The following is a 20,077-nucleotide window of genomic DNA, read 5'->3' as shown; positions in this document are numbered from 1 at the left end:
ACAGTAGGGACCTGTGTCCCTTCAGCAACCAACTGTCTTTCAATTTTTGAAGCAGACATTGTTGGGTCGCTATCAGAGATATTTATAATGCTGTTATCGAACCTCTGAGTTGATACCCTAGGCCTGCCAGTAGCGTTTTTTATATGTGGTCGTGCCACATCGCTACAACTTTTGATGATTTTGACATGATTTTCCTTAAAATTAATCAATTGACGTCGAAGATTCATTCCGACAGTATCTCTAAACGATTTCCCTCCTTTTCACTTCTTCTAACTTGCTATTTTAACTTAAATAATGAATTTTCAAGAAACAGATTATTTCTTGTTATTTATCATAACTTTTATACACATAATATTTACCATAGATAACTTTAGAAATGTCCAAACCCGTCATTGACCTCTCAAATGACATAAACTAAAAATATAGCCGGTTTGTTTTAAGTTAGTTGCATGTTTTTGACCATTGTGAGTAACTTTTCAAATGAGGGAACAAACTTTTGACGCTTGAAAACTGAACAACTTTTGGGAAATAATTATTTTTTATATAAAGTAAAATGAAATAATTTTTTCGAAATGCATAAATAAGATAGACGGATTACAGACAACTAATCTACATAAAGAAAAATTTTAAAAAGTAATTTTTTCTATTATTTTTTGCATCTGGTTTCCCGAACATATATGAGGCAATAAACTTTTGACACCTACTGTATGAAGTAAAGGTCCTATTAGGTCCTATAGGATCCACTTTTCTACGGATTTAATCAAATTTATATAAAATTGAAATAGAGGTCTTTAAATTTCAAATCAGACTGCAAAGAACTCAATAGGTAATGAATCAGTAAAGTATCGGTACTTATTTTGTAAAATTGCATTAAAAGTTAACAGTTTTTCAAAAGTCAAAAGTCAAAGGCCTAAGTAACTTAAGAGACAATAAATTTTAATTTTCCATTGAAAACTTTGCAAATTTTCTTTCAGTGGAATTTAAAATTTTGTGAAAAATTGTATGTATCTCTCACAGGAAAGGTGACAAATAATGATAAAGCGGCGATAAATGATTGGCTGCTTAACTATACAATAAACCTACAACAATTTGATTTTGTGATTAGCACTTGATCCAACTTAAAAGTGCTAAGTAGTCCACAAGAAAATCTTCAAATATTATTTTTTTGTGGTTTAAAAATGTATTTTAGAAAACATTTTCAACAAGTTCATAACAATTAACGTCAAATACAATTGACTACACGTTCTTGTAAAACATATTTTAGAGTCAGAAGACTTCCAACAACTCGAGGATTTCTGTTCTATAAAAATTCACCAATTAATCTTACTATGAAGAATATATATTGTACATAAAAAATATATATAATAGCGTATGTAAAAAAGCGACATGCTGGTAAGATAAATTGTTGAATCAATGTTCTATTAGTGCTTTTTTTATTGCGCGCCAAAATAATCATTATTAATGTCGATGAAAATCATTCAAGATGCTATTTGAATAATTTAGTTTAAATAAACATTTCGGGATGTAAATTTTTCAGCTTTTGTCACTGATTATTCTAAATATATCGCACCAGTTCTGTTTAGGAATGTGCAACCATCCACAAGACAGGAAGATTTCAATCACGCACGAAAAATCGTCACTCATCTTCCAATTATATTGACGGCAATTAAGTGAATGCAATTAGGCAAAGTACTAAAACATGAAAATTTGCTATGTAATATAAATCGAAAATGTGCAATTTTAACGAATATGTGACTTTGGGTAGCACATTTAGTTATTAAAATAAATTCAGCCGTGAAATTGCTGTTATCTATTTTATTTCTCTTCTTGTGCATCCATCTGTTTGTCATTTTTCCTCATGGATTTACAGCACGATGCATAAGGAATTCGAGGGCAAGTATCAGCCTCAAAAGAACCAATTTAAATTATAATAATCATCGTTAACTGATGTTTTTTTTTTGCTTGAGTATATCTGAATACTTGAAGTGATAATCTCGTGTGTTGAAATTAGTTTGGGACTCTTTTATTATATTAAAAAAAAAGAAAAATAAACATACAAATAAATAACTCTGTTAGTCGCGATAAGAAGTTTTGTGTAAATATACTACTTCCAAAAAACCATGGAAAAGTGCCAAGCATAGTGGGATTAGTGAGAAAATCCTTCTCATAAAACTCACTTTGTGCATCGTCATCTACCTCATCTGAATGAAAGTGAAAGAGTTTTCAGTTCTGGGCACAATTTAATTGGGAAATCTCAGAAGAGACAACAGATTGAAATAGAAATGAAAAGAGAAAGTGTCTTGTGAGGAATGATGAGAGGAAAAAATTTCTAATGAAAGTCTCACCCTGAACTGCGTTGATGCCACAATCTATCACTACGGCACCCGGCTTGATCCAGTCTCCACGGACGAATTCTGGTTTCCCAATGGCCACCACAAGGATGTCCGCATTTTTGGTCTAAAGACAATACAAAGAAGAAACATTTCATTAAAGCACTCAGAAACTTAGAGTTTTTATTACTCAAAGATGTAGGAGAAAGTGCTCTCCCTTCGAACCTTCATGCCTTCGAATAATGTGAATTTCTTGTGTTTTTCGTAAGAAACTTACACTAAAAAATTACCACGGAATTATCAACAATTGATGATACGCCAACTAATATTTAATAGAAATGTGTAAGTCTCTTAGGAAAAATAAAAGAAAATTCACATTATTCAAAGGCATGAACGTTCGAAGGGAGAGTACTTTCCCCTACACAGAAAAAATACTTAGTAAAATTGTTCGTAATTGTTTGTAAATTCCTTGGAGACTTACGAAATGCTCGAAAATTGTATAACCTACTAAAAAGTTCGTAAAAGTTTGTAATATTTTCAAAAACATTGTTCGTAACCTGATCACTTGATGACCATTGTTTTTTTACAAACATTTGTTCGTACATTTTTGTCTGGAAAAATATTGCGAACAAATGAAAAAATCTTTACGAACATTTACGAACAATTGTTTGTAAAAGAACAAAAACTGCTTGTCAATTAATTATGTTACCAACAATGTTTGTGGAAAAGCACAAATTTTTACGAACTTTTTAGTGGATTATAAAATTTATGAGTATTTCGTAGTCTCCACGAACATTTACGAACAATTCACGAACATTTACGTACAATTTTAGGATTTTTTGTGTAGAAAGGTAAAATTTAGCCAAAATAAAATCAATTAACTAACGGTCACAGAAATGGAATAAATAAAACTTTAAAAGGTTCGTTTTATAAGACAAAACCGGATTCTGAAATTTACGCAGATTTATCCTACTCGCAGGCTGTGCTATTTTAGTCCGTCTTGGCTCCGGAACACCTTTCTAGATCAAGAAAATGTCATGAAATTAAATTTCGCATCGTTTCTTTCTCAAATGTTTTGCATATATCTATCTCACTCTTTTGCACTCTTCTTCTTTTAAATATCACACCAAATCCAATTTATTCTAAATTGAATTTGAGTGCTTACGCTTCCGGCACACCTTTTAGATCAGGAAAATTTCCTGAAATCAAATTTCACATCGTTTCCATCGTTTCTTTCTTAAATGTTTCGCATATATCTATCTCACTCTTTTGAACTCTTCTTCTTTTAAATATCACACCAAATCCAATTTATTCCAATTCAATTTGAGTGCTTACGCTTCCAGCACACCTTTTAGATCGGTAAAATTCCATGAAATTAAAATCGGGGTCTATTTCTTTCTCAAAAGCTTTGCATAAGTCTATCTCACTCTTTCTGGCCAGAATTGAACTCAACTAAATTTAATTTGGAGTAACGTGCAAAAGAGAAGAATAAACATATTCAAAGCTTTTAAGAAAAAAAGGGATGTCAATTTTGACTTTATGAAATTTTCCTGACCTAAAAGATGTGCCGAAGCCATCAAGACTGGAATTATAATGGCAAACTTTTTATATAGAAAAGGATGTGAATTTTGATTTGATGAAATTGTTTTGACGTAAGGGTATGCAGTACACCTTTTAGAGCAGGAAAATTTAATGAGATCGAAATTTAATCTAAATTTAAGTGCGAAAGAATGTGAGAGACATATATGCAATCCTTTAAGGAAGAAAAAGATGCGAATTTTGATTTCATGAAATTTTCTTAAACTAAAAGATGTGCTGTAACCAAAAAATAAATAAATTTGCCAAACAAAAAATCAAATTATTTGCAGAGAAATTTCAGAAATCAAATTTCACATCCCTTTCTTTCTTAAACGTTTTGCATATACTTATCCCATTTCTTGCACTCTCTTCTTATTTTTAATATCACAACAAATTCAATTTCGTTCAATTGAACTTTTAGTGTGATAGAGTTTGGATAAACGTATTTAAAACATTTGAGAAAGAAAGAGATGTGAATTTTGATTTCATTATCTGAAAGGTGCACAGTGTACAGGAGGCATTAAAAGCAGTAAAACTATGATACAAGAAAATAAATAGGTTTTTTCTTTAATCCTGCAACCACTTCAGATATTAATAGCTCCTGTAGACTTTGTAGATCAGGAAAATTTCATAAAGTCGAAATTTACATCTCTTTCTTTCTTTAAAAATTCTCATAAACTCTTAAACTCATTGCTTCTTAAAAAACTCAATCGCATTCTTCTTCTTCTTTTGAACATCACACCGAATTAAATTTAGTTCAGTCCAATTTTGAGTCTGAAAGAGCGGGACAGACTTATGCGAATCATTATAGAAAGAAAGGGACGCGAATTTAGATTTCATGAAATTTTACTTGCAAGGTCCAACAAGGTCAGATTTTTCTATGCCATATTTCTCATCCGATTAAGAACAAGATCGAACTCCAAATTCATTCAAATAATTTCAGAAAGATATCTCCCGTGATTGCCAGTGAAAAGATGGTTACCCTAAAAGTCATTGTCCATCACCGGAGATATCCCTCTGAAATCAAATTGCGCTGGTCCAAATTTTGTGCGTATTACATTCAAATATTGTTTAATAACAAATCCTGTATTTCATGATCAAATTGAGTTATTTAATTCATTTATAATTATTTATTGATAGAATTTTATAAAAATAAATATTCGGATAGTGTTCGAATATTTTATTTAAATGTATCTTTCTAATTTTTTCGTCTAATGTCTAATGGGTTAAGAGTGTACACTGTACAGTAACCGCCTTAGTGAAATACCGTTTGAAAATATGGGACATTCTTTAAGATCATAATTGAAAAACAAATCCCTCAAGGTGCCTAATTAGATATGCAATAAATTAAGTATATCATAGTGAGACATTCCTGTGAGTGTTGATGCATGAAGACGAGCCTATGCCCGCCAGACTTGCCTGTTCGCTCAAATTAACAGTTTTGGAGTGGCACACGGTGACTGTGGCATGATTCCATTTCAGCAGCTCCGCCACGGGAGTGCCAACAATCTTACTGCGTCCCAGGACTACAGCATTGGCCCCAGCAATCTGGACACCTGTCCTCTTGATCAACTCGATACATCCGTTTGGTGTGCAAGGGAGAAAGCCCGTCATCTCGCCAACGCAAACGCGTCCCTCGTTGATTGTATTGAGTCTGTGGAGGATATGAGAATTGGATATATAGTAACATGGTCAGGGCCTAGAACATTACCCGCACAACTCACCCATCGACATCTTTGCTGGGGGACACAGAATCCGTGATGAGATGAGCATCGATCTCATTGACACAGTCTAGTGGCATTTGCACGATAATTCCATGAATCGTTGGATCATTATTCAACCGTTGCAGCTGTTAAATCGATCAGTAAATTAAATTTTATCAGGAGTAACACTTTCTCGGCCTTACAGCCCAGAATCTCTTTAATGTTTCTAGTAGTGTGAGATTTATTGTGACAGAAATTCTCTCAATGGGAAGTTATACTCAACACAATATATATCACTGATTTTGTTGTGTATATAAATAAAAAGGTATTTTATATAAACAGTAGTTGTTTCTCTAATAATAATACTCATTTCCTCCTTATACCAAATGACTTTTTATAATAGAGACATGGGAGGCATGTAACTGTTCTTGTAAGGGAAACTACGCTACCTTCGGACGACTGAAGCTTCAGACAACTTAATTTTTTTCTATATTCTTAATGGATTTTATCTATGGCTCTTTTCAGGAAATTTAAGGAATTGGACTACCTATTAATATGTAATATTACAATAATGGGTCAAATTCATTAAAAACATATTGAAAAAAATGAATTGTTCGAAGCGTGAGTCGTCCGAAGGTAGCGCGCTTTCCCCTATTATTATTTCTTCTTATTTAAAAAATAAATCGAAAATTTGTAGATTTTATTCCTTATTTATAAAAGCAGCAAGGATTTTTCTATTTTCCTATATTGAGAACACGGGCAACATCGTATCTCACATAGTCCAAAAATTTTTGAAACACGCTGAATCCTTTTGCCTAGCGCGTTACTTTAGGTTTAGAAAGACAGTTGATAATACTGCAAACAATGCAAAATAATACTAGCAAGTTGCTTTGATGGGCGTGGCCTAAAAGCTGACGATAGCCACGCCCCATAGTACATATTTAATATATAAAAAAAACACTATTAATTTTTATTTTTGTAAAATTTTGAGAAATTTTGTATAAAAGGGTAGGATCACCAAATAGCTGCCTTATGGTGTCTACACACTAGAAACCATTTTCGTCAAAAATTGCCTTTTAATAAAATATCTTACGTTTCTGCCCCCAAGGATAGGGGAAATTATCTTTAAAAAAGCATTTTTTAAAGAAGTTGCTCCTAGTGTGTAGAGGCCTTTATAGAACCAAGACTTAGACAAGCCCTTTATTACTCCTTTAATAGGCTTATAAGGAAAATTTTGAGTATAAATTCCTGTAGAAACTCTTAAGCTCTTTAAAAGTGAGTCACATTACTTTTAGTTGTCACAGAGACGGAATCAAAGGCGGTATAAGCCAGATTATAAGAATTTTCGTTCTATAATGCCTTACTAAAAGAATTGTACAAGACAATATTGAGAAGAATATGCTTCTTGGGTATGAAGTAATAGAAATTCCTAAGCAAAAGATATCACATCCTTTAAAGTTACGACCAATCATACGTAATCGCCCCACATCTAAATTTTTTATATCCGAAGTTTCATAATTTTAATGGAAAGGTGGATGTGGCTAACCATTTTTAATAGTTAAGATCACTTAGGGCCCAAATAGACTCAGGCTGATCCTCGAGAATATTTAGTATACGAAATCTGGGAATAAAGGACTCGATAAAGGAATTTTATACAAAGGAGTTCGAATTGATGATCCTAAGTCCACAGTGTATGACAATTTGGGATAGATCTTTACTGCTGACTTTTACAGGCTAAATATTCTCGAGGATCAGCCTGCGTCTGTTTAGGCTTTTAGAAGGGGTAATTCGGATAATTCATTTCTATTTTTAAACCCTCGAGATGAAAATCTATACACAAATATCCATTTTTTACACACAGTCACGTTAAATTAAGAGAAGTTTTTCAGAAGTTATCGCTTAAAATGCTCAGCATTAATATTAAATCTTGTTTTTAAATTTTTTCGGCGGCTCATATTAAAAAACCAAAAACCGATTCACAAAAGCCGGGAAATCTGAAAATTTCATTTTGGAACCCGAGAAACCCAAAAATTGCATCTTGGTGAAATTCGAAAAACCCAGAAATTGCATTGCAACATCGTGAAACTGAGAAACCCAGAAATACCATCGCGAAATTGGAAAAATCGCTTAATTCAAGAAACCTAAAAAATGCCCCGCTACGAAACTCAAAAATTAAAAAAAAAATTATTGAGAAATCTTAAAAATCCAAAAAAAAGTCCATCGTAAAATCTGAGAAACTCAAAAATTGCACCGCTTCGAATCATCATTGCATTACAAATTTCGCATTACAAATTGCATTACAAAATACAAATGCATTACAAAAATTGCATTACAAATTTCGAGAAACTAGAAAATTCCATTGCAAAATCCGAAAAAACTAAAAACTTTATCACGAAATTCAAAAGAAAAGACCTCAAAATTGCATAGACAAACTCGGGAAATCCAAACATTTCAGGGCAAAACCCGAGAAATCTTTTAAAAAAAAAATGCATTGCGGTACAATTTCAAAAACCCAAAAATTGCATTGGGAAACCAGAGTACCCAAAAATTCTATCACAAAACCCGAAAATTCCATCGCAAAATTTGAGATATTCAAAAGCGAAATACGAGAAGCCTTAAATTCCATCACTGCGAAACTCAAAACCCCCAAAAAATGCATTGAGAAACCCGAGAAATCTGAAAATTCCATTGCGAAATGCCCACCTAAAACTTGCACCTTTATGAGATGCAAGAAACCCAAAAAACCCAAATTTTTTTGAGAAACCCAAAAAATACATCGCAAAACTCGGCTCATCAAAAAATTACACCGCGGTGAAATTCGAAAAACCTGAAAATTGCATTACAAAACCCGAGGTACTTGAAAAATTCCGTCGTGGAAATCAAAAAACCCGAAAATTTTATCGTAAAATCCTATAAACACAAAATTGTCCGAAAACTGCATTGCGAAACTCAAAAAATCAGAAACCAATATCAATTTAAAAAAAATGGAAATTACTAGCCCATTGTTGTCTATCTGATTCATATCTTTTAATTAATATCTATTTATACCTCTATTTTAGTTTTTGTGATAATTTTGTAAAAATGTTGTATAATAACTAAAAAATCCTTTGTTACAATTAAAACAAAAATATGCAATTAAATTGTTTTTGATAGATTATCGCGAATAATTAAAAAGACATGGTCAATTATTATAGGGCAATTAAATTTATCCAATAATAAAGTAAAACGCCCGTGAGATACTACAAAAATAAAAACATTAAAGATAAAAAAGGAATTTAATTAAGAACTTCGTTAGAGTTAAATACATCCTCTGATTTATCAAATCTTGTTTTGTAAAACTGCTTTAAAATGCATTTTTACATATTTTCCTTTAGAAAAGTTAATAAAGGGGTTACTCTTATCTTTAATTCATTGACAAAGGATCCTGGTTTCTTCAGTTTCACTAATAAACCCTTTGTAGTTTTTTTTATGTGCGCGAAGATTTTCTTGGGATTTGCAGATTTGATGAAAGATTTCTCTGATGTTTTGGATTAGGGGAAACTGGGGTACCACCAAACACGGGGTACCACCAAACACTGCGATTTTTTAATCGGATATTGGATATCAAAAGATAAGACCGATAGGAGTTTATTATTATATTATTATTATTTATTAATGGATTCATGTCCCAGTACAATTTGTAAGTACATTATTTTGGGCTGTATAAATTAATTTTTTTTATAGTTGAGAAAATTAGCATGAGTATTTGGATCAATAGGCTGATATAGATGTGTGAAGCGGGGAAATTTAATTAAAATAATCTAACAATTTTAATTTTAAACAATTAATTTAAATAATTTAAAACAATTTTAAACAATCACAGCCGACAACAACATCTCAACAGAAGTCCGCGCACGGCTGCTGAAAGCCAACAAAGCCTATTTCAGTCTATCAAGAGTGTTTCGGTCCAGAAACTTAAGCATAAAGACTAAGCTACTGCTGTATAGGACTATGATCCTGCCAGTCCTCACGTATTCGTCTGAGACGTGGGTCCTCAGCAAACAGAATTGCGAACTCTTAGCCGCGTTTGAGAGAAGGATCCTACGACGGATTTTTGGCCCCATATGTGAGGAGGGACGATTCCGGAGCCTATACAACTATGAGGTGTATGAGCGCTACCGAGAGGTAACTGTCGTCAAGCAAATACGCCTCAATAGGCTCCGGTGGGCTGGTCATCTGGTTCGCAAGGATGAGGACGACCCAGCCTGGAAAGTCTTTAGGGGCGGACTTTATGCTACGAGGAGACGAGGCCGACCCAGCCTCAGATGGACCGACGGCGTGGACCAGGACGCCAACTCATTAGGGGTGCGGAATTGGAGAACAGTGGCGCGTAACAGGCTCGAGTGGCGACGGGTCCTGAGTCAGGCCAAGACCAGTAATTGGTTGTAGCGCCGGATAAGTAAGTAAGTAAGTATTTGGATCAATAGGCTGATACAGATGTGTGAAGCGGGGAAATTTAATTAAAATAATCTAACAATTTTAATTTCAAGGAAAACATACTGATATTAGGTGAGATTTCAACAGTATTTATAAATTCGGCACTATAGGGATGCTTATCCACTGAAGGAATGGTCGAAATAGTTCAAGTAGTTTAGAAATAAAAATTAGTGATTGGTGGTACTCCGTGTTTGGTGGTGCCCCAGTTTCCCCTATTCGGATTTCCTTAAACGTTTGAATATTTTTCACGAATTTTCCGTGTCTTCTAAAATATTTTGTGTTTCTCGGGTTTCGTAAAAACTTTATGTTCAGGTCCTGTAAAATATCAATGGGTTTCGCAAGTTTTACAAAACTTTTTTTTTAAGTATTCCCGTTTTTAGCGAAAACTTTATTGGATTTTGAAAAAAATATAAGGTTTTTTTTTTTGAGGTTTAGAAAACTTTTAGAATTCCTGAAAATTTTTATGATCTTCTTAATTAAAAAAAAATGTGTATTGATTTTGTTTTAGATCGCAAAAATGTTTAAAATTAATGTTTGAAGTTACCTCGAATGAGTCATTCCTTGGAAAAACGTAAAAAAAAAGTAAAATCTTACCTTCATCAGGAGCTCCCTTTCTGTTATTGTTTCTGGATATTGAATATGTTGAGCATCAATACCAATTTCCGATGCGGCCTTCAGTTTCATCCGAATGTAGACGTTGGAATCCTCCCGACAGCCCACCTGAACGATGGCTAGACGTGGCTTGAAGGCGGGCAATTTCTTGGTGAATTGACTCACTTTCTGACACAGAGCATCCCGTATTTCTCTGATGCGGAAGAAAAGACACACGCTCACATTAAGGCAAATTTATCCCAACTCCCAACCAATGTTTTCACTATATGGCGGCAATGAGGGGGCCACACAAATCAATTTATGATCTCTCCTCGTTCAGACGATTAAACCGAAATTAACTCACAAACGCCCACCGAATTTTAGGTAATAATAAGCTAAGATAAAATTCTCTTCCTCATAGCACAATCATGATATTATGGCATATGCCCACCCTCGCAAATACCTTTCTAAATGGACAGAGAGATCCTTGGAGAATCTCAGCAATGTCCGTGCTATTCTCATAATTCTTTTTGTGTAGTGGGTGTTAGGAATAGCACAAAATGTGACTGACTTTCCTTTCAATAAAGTACCGTAAATTTCACTGAGAAAATTCCTGCTGTGACAAAACAGTGTTGATGTTGACGATGAAGCTGTAAATTTTAATCTCGCTAAATTTGTGTTATGCAACACAAAATAATATTATTTCAGACACTTAAGAAAATATAATCAACATGAAAAGACGAAAAGTGATGACCTATGACATTAATTTATCTCTACAAATGCAATAATATTGTGACGGAAAATATCACAAATTTCTGGCTGTTTGAGAAGGAAAGATTTCTCAACGAAGTCTTTTTGTACACGTTTCAATCGTGTATTTTATTGTTATGTAATTTCTTTGAGGATTCTCATAAGTGTGGGCTTTGTCATCAACATAAATCTACCACGAGAACTCAACTGAACTTCTCTTGGGGTGGATAACTCTTCTAATAGGCGTGTCTGGCTGAAGGCATGATGTTTTTGGCAGACTTTTGCATCATCAACATATTACATTGTCTTTTAGAATTTTACTAGAAGAGAACAACCTAAAAGTGACTAAAAGTTTTATAGCCTTGATATATAAAAATATTAAGAACAGACCACACAAAATTTGGGAGTATTTTTAGAAAAAAAAATAAGAATATAAATATGAAAAAGTGGATAATAATTACGGAAATTATTACATTAAAAAAAAACTCAAAAATAGTAAAATATGATAGGCAAAGGGAAATTTGAGAAGTTTTCCTGGCAACTTTAAAGTTGTTTCTGATCAATTTTCGCTATTTATTTGTTACCTAAAATTTATTTCAAATGTTTTTCTTACTTATTTTAAATATTTTAAAATTGATTAAAATAAGTCGCTGTATCAGTAATTATTGTAAATGCATTTTACTTATTTGATTTTTATTCATTCTACTCTTACGAGTAGAAAATTTGGTATAAATGATGTATCATATATCATCACTTTTATATATTTATTGATCAGAAGGAAAAAAACATGGACTATATCATTCCAATGTTTTTAAGAACATTTATAAATTGTAATTGAAATAATTGGAAATTGCAAATTCTTTCAGGATATTTTGCAATTTTTCATTTTAAAATTATCTTTTTGGGATTAACTTACACTATAGAAAATATTTCATTAGATGATATTCCGCTTAATATTTCTTTTTCTTCAAAAATTATAATATACTAGAGTTTTACAGTCAAAAAATAGGCATCAGAACAATGAAGTTGCACTTCACAATTTATTGAAATAAGGGAAGAGTACCCCGGATCGGAATGTTAAGAGACATGCTCGATATTTAGTTGAAAATATAAGCCTCAAAATACTATTTGGTATTTTTCTGAATGCTAATCGATATATTAGTGATCCATTTAATTATATCTGCGTATTTAAATTTTAAATTTTTACAATAAATTAATAAAAAATAGATGTAATTGCAACTATGTACACTATACCTCGAATCGTCACAAATTTATTCAGGTGTCTCGCAGAAAATTGGTTTTATAAATTAAATCTGAGCTAATGCTTTGCATTTTTGTGAGAGTTAAATTGTAAAAAGGAGCTATTAATTTTTAAAAATTCTTTTGAATTGGTGCGACAGTATGATAATGACCTGACGATCCGAGGAACACTGCCGACCGCTGGTGCTCTTTCCTTATACTGAATTAATTAATTAAAAGAAAAAACTGTAAATATTCTAATAGAACTTTATAAACTAACTAAAAGTTAGGAGGACAATATTGAACATCACACGGCATAATTTTACTGGGTAGGGGAAACTAGGGCACCATTGAACATAGGGTAACATAGAACACTGATTTTTACCCCTAAACTATTGACTATAATGGACATTTCTTCAATGGGAAAGCATCTTAATAGTATATCTATCAATTTATGCAAGTCTCGTTCTCTGAAGTCTAATATCTATAATAAAAAAATCACATTGTCCGGTGCTACCCTCTGTATTCAGTAGCTCTTCACTTTCCCCTAAATAATTTAGTTTAGCAGCCAAACAGAAGATATTCAAGGCTTAAGAATGTTAAAATAGTTTTAAAAGTTGAAAGTATACTAATTGCAGTGAAATTAATAAAACTCAATATCAGCTGTCAAACTATGAACCTCTTTCCTGAAAAATTGCATTTTAGTCTTACAATACTCTAGTTCAGAGGTGTGCAAGAACCGTTGAAATAAACGTCAAAATAAGTTTGTTCAGGTAGCGTTTTGACCACTGACGTACAAGTTAGATTTGACGTTTTTTCGGTTTCAAACGGTTCTTGTACACCTCTGCTCTAGTTTGAAGCCGACAATATGCTAAAATAGCATAAATGTGATTGCTCATTAATTTCAATTTTTAATCAAATTGTTCTCATCAAACTTGTTTACTCATAATGAGTATTATTTGTAATCAAGAAATAGGAGAAATAGAAGAAATGCACTTAATTAGACATAAACTTGTTGGAAGTGAGGCCCTTGTTTCAGGGGTATCGGGAGTAATTTGTTAATTTCGTCCAAAGTTATACGGACAATCTCGAATGAGTACAGCAAATCATATGTTAGGTTTTTGTGTCGGTACTCTCTTTTCAGTTTTTTTTTGTACAAGACAGTGAATGTGCTGAATGATATAATTTTATTTATTTTGTCAAACGACTTGAGTTTTATAAATGATCGCTTTGTGTATCAGGAATTGGTAAAAATAGGTCTTATGACCTACAACGGGGGTAGGGGGTTAGGGAAGGAGAGAGAAAATCAACAATCTCTAATAGGAGATACTTCCTAAAGACTTTCAACAATAGACTCTTTATAAGAAGGCATTTCTTTGCCTATAGGCAAAGTTGTATACAACTCTTGGCTTGGTTCTTCTACAACAGAAACAAATTGTTTACAATATACCCATTTTTCCAGACTCCGGAGTCATTCATTCCTCGCGTTATTGAGTAAATTTCCAGCAAAATGTGTATAATGGCTGTGATAAATTTTAAGTATTGCTCTAGAAATTTTAATGAGCAATAAGATTTAATAATTTAATTTGTCAAATCCTAGTATGATATTAGCACAATAAAATCGGGTAAAAATGATATTTAATCGGGAAATCATCAGATTATAATCAGTAGAAATTGGGGAACCACCAAACAGAGAGTAACACCAAACACTGCAATTTTTTAATCAGATATTCAACTTTGGAGGACTAGGCCCTGGACACACTTACGATTTAAACCAACATACGGCTTAACGTATTATAAAAAAAAATAATGTTTAGATTACATTTCCATCAGTTTCTTGACTAAACCGTTGCTCAGCTTAAACCGAGAAACGGTTTAGTGGGAAATTGATGGAAATTTTGTCAAATCATTATTTTGAATATAATTACGTTAAGTCGTCTCTTTACTTAAGTCGTAAGTGTGTCCAGGGTCCAGGGCATAAGACTTATAGAAATTTATAGGCACTATGCTTATCCACTGAAGAAATAGTGAAGACAGTCTCAGTAGTTTAGAAATAAAAATTAGTGTTGGTTCTTCCCCGTGTTTGGAGCTGTCCCAGTTTCCCCTATTACTATTATTCAGTTTGGTTGAGAAATACGTTTTCTAGAGCTGTTAAATTTAGCCTTAAAAACATCTCATGAATTTTCTAATTTATTATTCTTTGATTGAAATGTATTGATACATTTGACATACCAGAATGTAGCAATGTAAATCATTAGAAATATGTTAGAAGGATAATGAAGTTTCAGGAATTAATGACTTTTAAAAATAATAAATAGGGCAGGCTGAGATAGTTCGCGCAAGCATTACTTTCGAAAATAGAGATTTTTATGACGAAATATAATTATTTAGAAATTGTTCTGTATATTAGGTGTGATTCCTTCTAATCACACCTATTTTAGTTGATTTCTACCGAAGAAAAACTAACTAATATTTGTTTAGCAAATGAATCCTGAAAAAAGTTCAACTGCTTGAAATCACCTTATCCTGGAAATGCGCTGTATATTTTAAAATAACACATCCAAGAAAAACTAGCTGGATTTAATTAGTTTTTAAATATAGTTTATAAACGTTTGGCAAATTATTCAATAAAAAATGCCAGCTGCCGGAAACTACCTCATTTTCCCCTTGAGAATTTACTATGTATATTAGTTCGCAGAAATTGTGCATACTTCAAATGCAAAAAGGAAAATTTTCTAAAAGATTTGCAGTTTAAAAATAATAAATTGCATTTGATGATATTTATAACTGTGCTAAATATAATACTATAAATCATACAACATTCATAAAAAAAATGTATATTGAAATTATATGAGTGAAAAGAAGCAAAAGTTCGTTCAAAAATGTTTTATATGTGCTTTGTGTCATGCCCCAACCAAGATTTACAGAATGTGTGCGATCAGTGAATTTTTCAACCCCATTCATTTTATCAATAATATGGCATTGAGATTTCCTGTGCTCTCAATGGAGAATATCAGATCCTGGATTGATGCTGCGAGTGCTGAGGATATCGAGGGAACCCTGAAGTCGATGTATGCTTCGTGTTTTATACCGTGTCTATAAACAGTTTGTGACGAAAGCAGAAGCGTATTTTAGAAAGGACCGGAACTTCTGTGGAACACCACCGATCTCCGCAACGATCGATGCCACTCGATACAGAAAGAATAGAGAAGAATAGAGAGATATATTATGATATTTATCTACTCTCAAGTAGTATAAGGAAATTATGGAGAGTTTTTTTTTTGTAATGATTAGCGCTACAAGTTTTAATCGTTTTAATCCATGTCAATCCTCCAGCCTCACCATACGTACTATGCAAGAAGCCAAACAGCTTTTATGGCTAGGTTTTCTTTCAATTCTCTCTGTGAGCATACCCAGGGACTTTCCATCATTTTAGTCCTGGAGATTGGACTCAACGCTAAGACGGCATACTTAGAAAAATTTAGTCCCAGCTAACTCATATACAGTTATGGAAACTATAAAATATAGTAAGCATAGACCCATTCAAATAAGGGTAACTAAATGAAAAAGTTAACCAATATTAGTTACAGTATCTTATTCATTTAGTTATCATAACTAAATTCGATTAGTAACGGGTACTATAACATATTAGTTCCAATAACTAAATAAATGTGGTTGATACCCATCTTATTGGCTCCAATAACAATATCATATTAGTTGTGGCTACTATATAGCTATACCACTCTTTACTATTGAAAAAGTTGTCAGAACTTTATGAAAATATAGGCACATTTATTTGCTTTAGTTGTGAGAACTAAAAGGAATTAGTGACCAATATTAGTTGGGCTATCGATTTCAAATAATTAACACAAGCAAATATAATTATATGAAATAATTGCTGCAACTTATCCACGTAAATATTGCCTTATGTTCTCACACTACTAATAAATTTATTATGAGTAAAATGTTTTAATATTATAAGAACTATATTTAACTATTAATGATGTCTAAACTTTTCTAAAAGTGAGCGATATCCGAATGGGGGGGACAAAAAACAGAGACGACAATAAATCAATCAATCAATATTTGTGTACAAAATTCTTCGAATATCTTTCGATATCGAATTTATTTCGTTAAAAATAAAAAAGTTTAGAAAATTACTCGAAATAGTCTCGAAAACAGAACTAAGTTGAAGATTTATAAATGTTCTCTATTAAAATAATAAAATGTGTTATATTATTGGTAAAAAGTGTTTCATAAAACAAATTCTTTTTAAAAATACTTTAAGAATTTTAATTAAGGTATAAAAATTATAGTGTTACATCAAAAATTTTATCAAGATTTATTTTTTCAAAGAGCTTCTTTTTGTTGAAACATAAATTTGACCAAAGAATATACTATTTATCAACGATTATGCAGTTCTTTGTATTCTAACTCCTAATTGCTCCCGATAAACTTTTCTTATTTCCCGCCTCACAATGCAAGTTCCGTGGTCAAAATAAAATCACTTAATAGTCTTATTAGCGAATGGTAATAGATTAAAACCACTGAAATCCTCAGCTTTTACAATCCTGAACCACTAAACACATTTAGAGGAATGTTGGCATGGTTTGCACAGACTGAACCTTCAAACAACGCAAATTTTCTTTTTGTTTGCAAAGAGCTAGGTCGTCATTTCTTAGCCATAAGATAGATAATCATAAAGCTCATGAAACGAAGTAAGTCAACTCTTTATAAGCAAGGAGAAAATTCGCATCGTTTGAAGGTTCACTTAGTCCGAACCATGCCTACATTCCCCTAGATATCTCGTACGAGAAAATTTCACAAAGTTACAAATTATTCTATTAATTAAACAAGATTAAAATAAGGACGGAAATTATTCAAGAAATTCGCACAAATCCCGCACAGAATCCATTAAGTTTAATCAGAAATATACCTATATATTAATTTATCACAATTAATCCTAGTATTTTGAAAATATCATTTCACTTTGCGTTTTGCAGCTGAAATTATTTGACACCACAATATCTATATTTCATGAATTGTGCTTTGAGTGTGAGAATTTTCGCAAACGCAGAACATTGAGATAATTTTTGATAAAAGGCGTATTTTTTTTCAATTCAAAATTATTTCTGGAAGGTCCCAATGAGAATTATTTGACAAAAATTGCCAAGAAGCATAGAAATAGCAATGGGAGGAGTTTCTTTGGGGGGAAAATATGTGAAATATTGTGAATTTCTTAGCATCTGCAGATATTTATTGCCATGAATTTTTGCAGTTATAAATCATAATTATTAATTACTATCGTACAAACATCCCCGCGCCAAAGAAACCAATTTAAACCACTAAACACTACAATTATCAGACTATGAAGTGAATACATTAACTATGATTTTAATGTCTTCCAAATGGAAAATTGGTAGATTTGAGCTCTGCTTCTCAAAGGAAAATCTTTGCACAGGAATTTTCATAAAATTTAATTTTATTGAATTCCTTTCTAATGAGATGATATTCATTATTCACACCTGACAAAGAGGTCCGAATTAATTGAAGCACTTTTGGGTGAGAAAACGATTGAAACTACTTAAGTGCAGATTTTAACTGGTTTTAAAATGAGAAAAATGAGGATTAACATGGTAAATTCATCTTAATTTTCTCATCTAATTTTCACAGAGGCCCACAATTAATTGCAGCCGTCACTGATAAATTTCACTGAGGGCACAAATTTTCCAAGATCTCACAATGTCCCGCAAGAAGCCAAGGGGGATGAGTGATCATTTTAATTGTCCAACGAGCGTCTGGGTAAACCGTTGTGGATAATTTAAAATGAATGATCTCGAGAGCACTTCTTAATCTTCCCCACAATATGATAAAATTCCCTTTTGGCTGAGATCCATGAGACTTTTCTGTGCTTGAGGATATCTATCACTCTCACGATCATGTCTGAATTTGGAGAGATCACCTGTTTCACGATCACGATCGTCGTGGCAAGAAAAGAAAATTGTAATATATTATGGTAGAAAGAAGACACTCACTTGGCAACTTGCGTTCCAGATAGAACTTTAGCTTCTGTGGCCATGATCCTGGGCAATAAATTTGATCTTGATGATCTCTAACACTTTACAAAATGATCTTAAAGGTATTTCCCACACTTAGATTTTGTATCCTTATTGAAAAAGGGATTCTCGCACAAATTGCCAACACTGTCCACTTCACGATGCTTTCACCACAAGTCCGTACTGCCCACTAATCCTCGTGCTGAGAAATTTGCGTGTGCCTGGTTAAAATTTGCTCTTAGTGCCTCTACAATTAGTTCGATCGCCACTCCGATGGGGCATTTGAATGATGAAAGCCCCCCGATAACGCACGATCGATGTTGGAGGATGGGAGGAAAAATTCTAATATGTCAGTATAAATCAAAAACCACTAAATGACTCCGATGATACCATTTGACACATGATGGACTTCCCGTATTTCTAATGATCGCAACCTTGTGGCATCAGGAGAGAGACTAATCTCTCAAGAAGAATCTTTGGCGATCACCACTTGTATAAATTTTCTTCCCTGGTCGACTCCTCCTATTTTCACCATTTGAATGGCTAGAAATTCTACATCACCTCTGCGCACCTCCTGCTCCAAGATATTCTTTCACCTCGTCCACTAATTACAAATTTCCCATCTTCAAGATCAGAAGGTGCTTCATATTGTATAAAAACGTGCATAAATTTTTATATCACTATGTGATCTCGTAATTAAAATCCCTTAATAATTATTAATTAATATTCCTTGTAATAAGCCACGCCCAAAAGAAAATTTTAGGTCACGCCTCTAAATCAATTTTTAAACAAATTATAAATTGTATTAATAAATTTCTTCCGAAATCTTTGATACCTTATGAATATCTCTAAATTCTAAAGATTCGAATCTACCCCCTAGCAAGTGGTCTTCAACGTGGAAGCCAATTTTTTACATTCACATACAAATGCGTATGGGAATTTTTCTGCACTCGTGACCGTTACACAATATATGTCAAAATTGAGGTGTGCCTTGTACACAGGACTCTGTGCCTTGTAAAGATGGATAAATATTCTATATTTACATCTAAAAAGTTTTTCGTAACTCAAAGTGTAAGCTGAGTTTGGAAGCAATTTATGAGTTGGCTTCAAACAACTCCATATAAAAAAGTCTAGGCAGGGGCTAGGTTCGTTCGAATCATCTTCTCTGGGGCTTTCTAAGGCTTTATGATGCAAATGAGATGAATTTCTCAGTTGCAAATTTCAAAATTTGAGTCAAAATTTCTTAAGTAGCACCAAAGCATAATCTCTCTATTTGTTTTTCAGCATGATATTTATTTTTTAATTCAAGGACTTAAACTTAAAAGATAAAAGTACAAAATTTTAATTTTAAACA

General features: G+C 32.7%; 1 protein-coding gene across 1 annotated transcript in view; it reads right to left on the bottom strand.

The window, feature by feature from the left end:
• The window catches only part of LOC129807285 (C-1-tetrahydrofolate synthase, cytoplasmic), a 32,302-nt gene extending 13,127 nt beyond the window's left edge, over positions 1–19,175 (bottom strand). The window contains exons 1-5 of the mRNA XM_055856452.1: positions 18,703–19,175; positions 10,682–10,892; positions 5,633–5,757; positions 5,328–5,562; positions 2,346–2,457 (exon numbers count right to left, since the gene is read on the bottom strand). Coding sequence (XP_055712427.1) covers positions 2,346–2,457; positions 5,328–5,562; positions 5,633–5,757; positions 10,682–10,892; positions 18,703–18,746 — 727 coding nt within the window. The 5' untranslated portion in view covers positions 18,747–19,175. The remainder of the gene's footprint in view (positions 1–2,345; positions 2,458–5,327; positions 5,563–5,632; positions 5,758–10,681; positions 10,893–18,702) is intronic.
• Between the last annotated feature and the right edge of the window lie 902 nt (positions 19,176–20,077).

The sequence above is a fragment of the Phlebotomus papatasi genome, chromosome 3, assembly GCF_024763615.1.
Source record: "Phlebotomus papatasi isolate M1 chromosome 3, Ppap_2.1, whole genome shotgun sequence".
Classification (NCBI taxonomy): domain Eukaryota; kingdom Metazoa; phylum Arthropoda; class Insecta; order Diptera; family Psychodidae; genus Phlebotomus; species Phlebotomus papatasi.
Note: the sequence above shows the minus strand (reverse complement) of the source record. Positions and strands in the feature narration are given on the sequence as shown.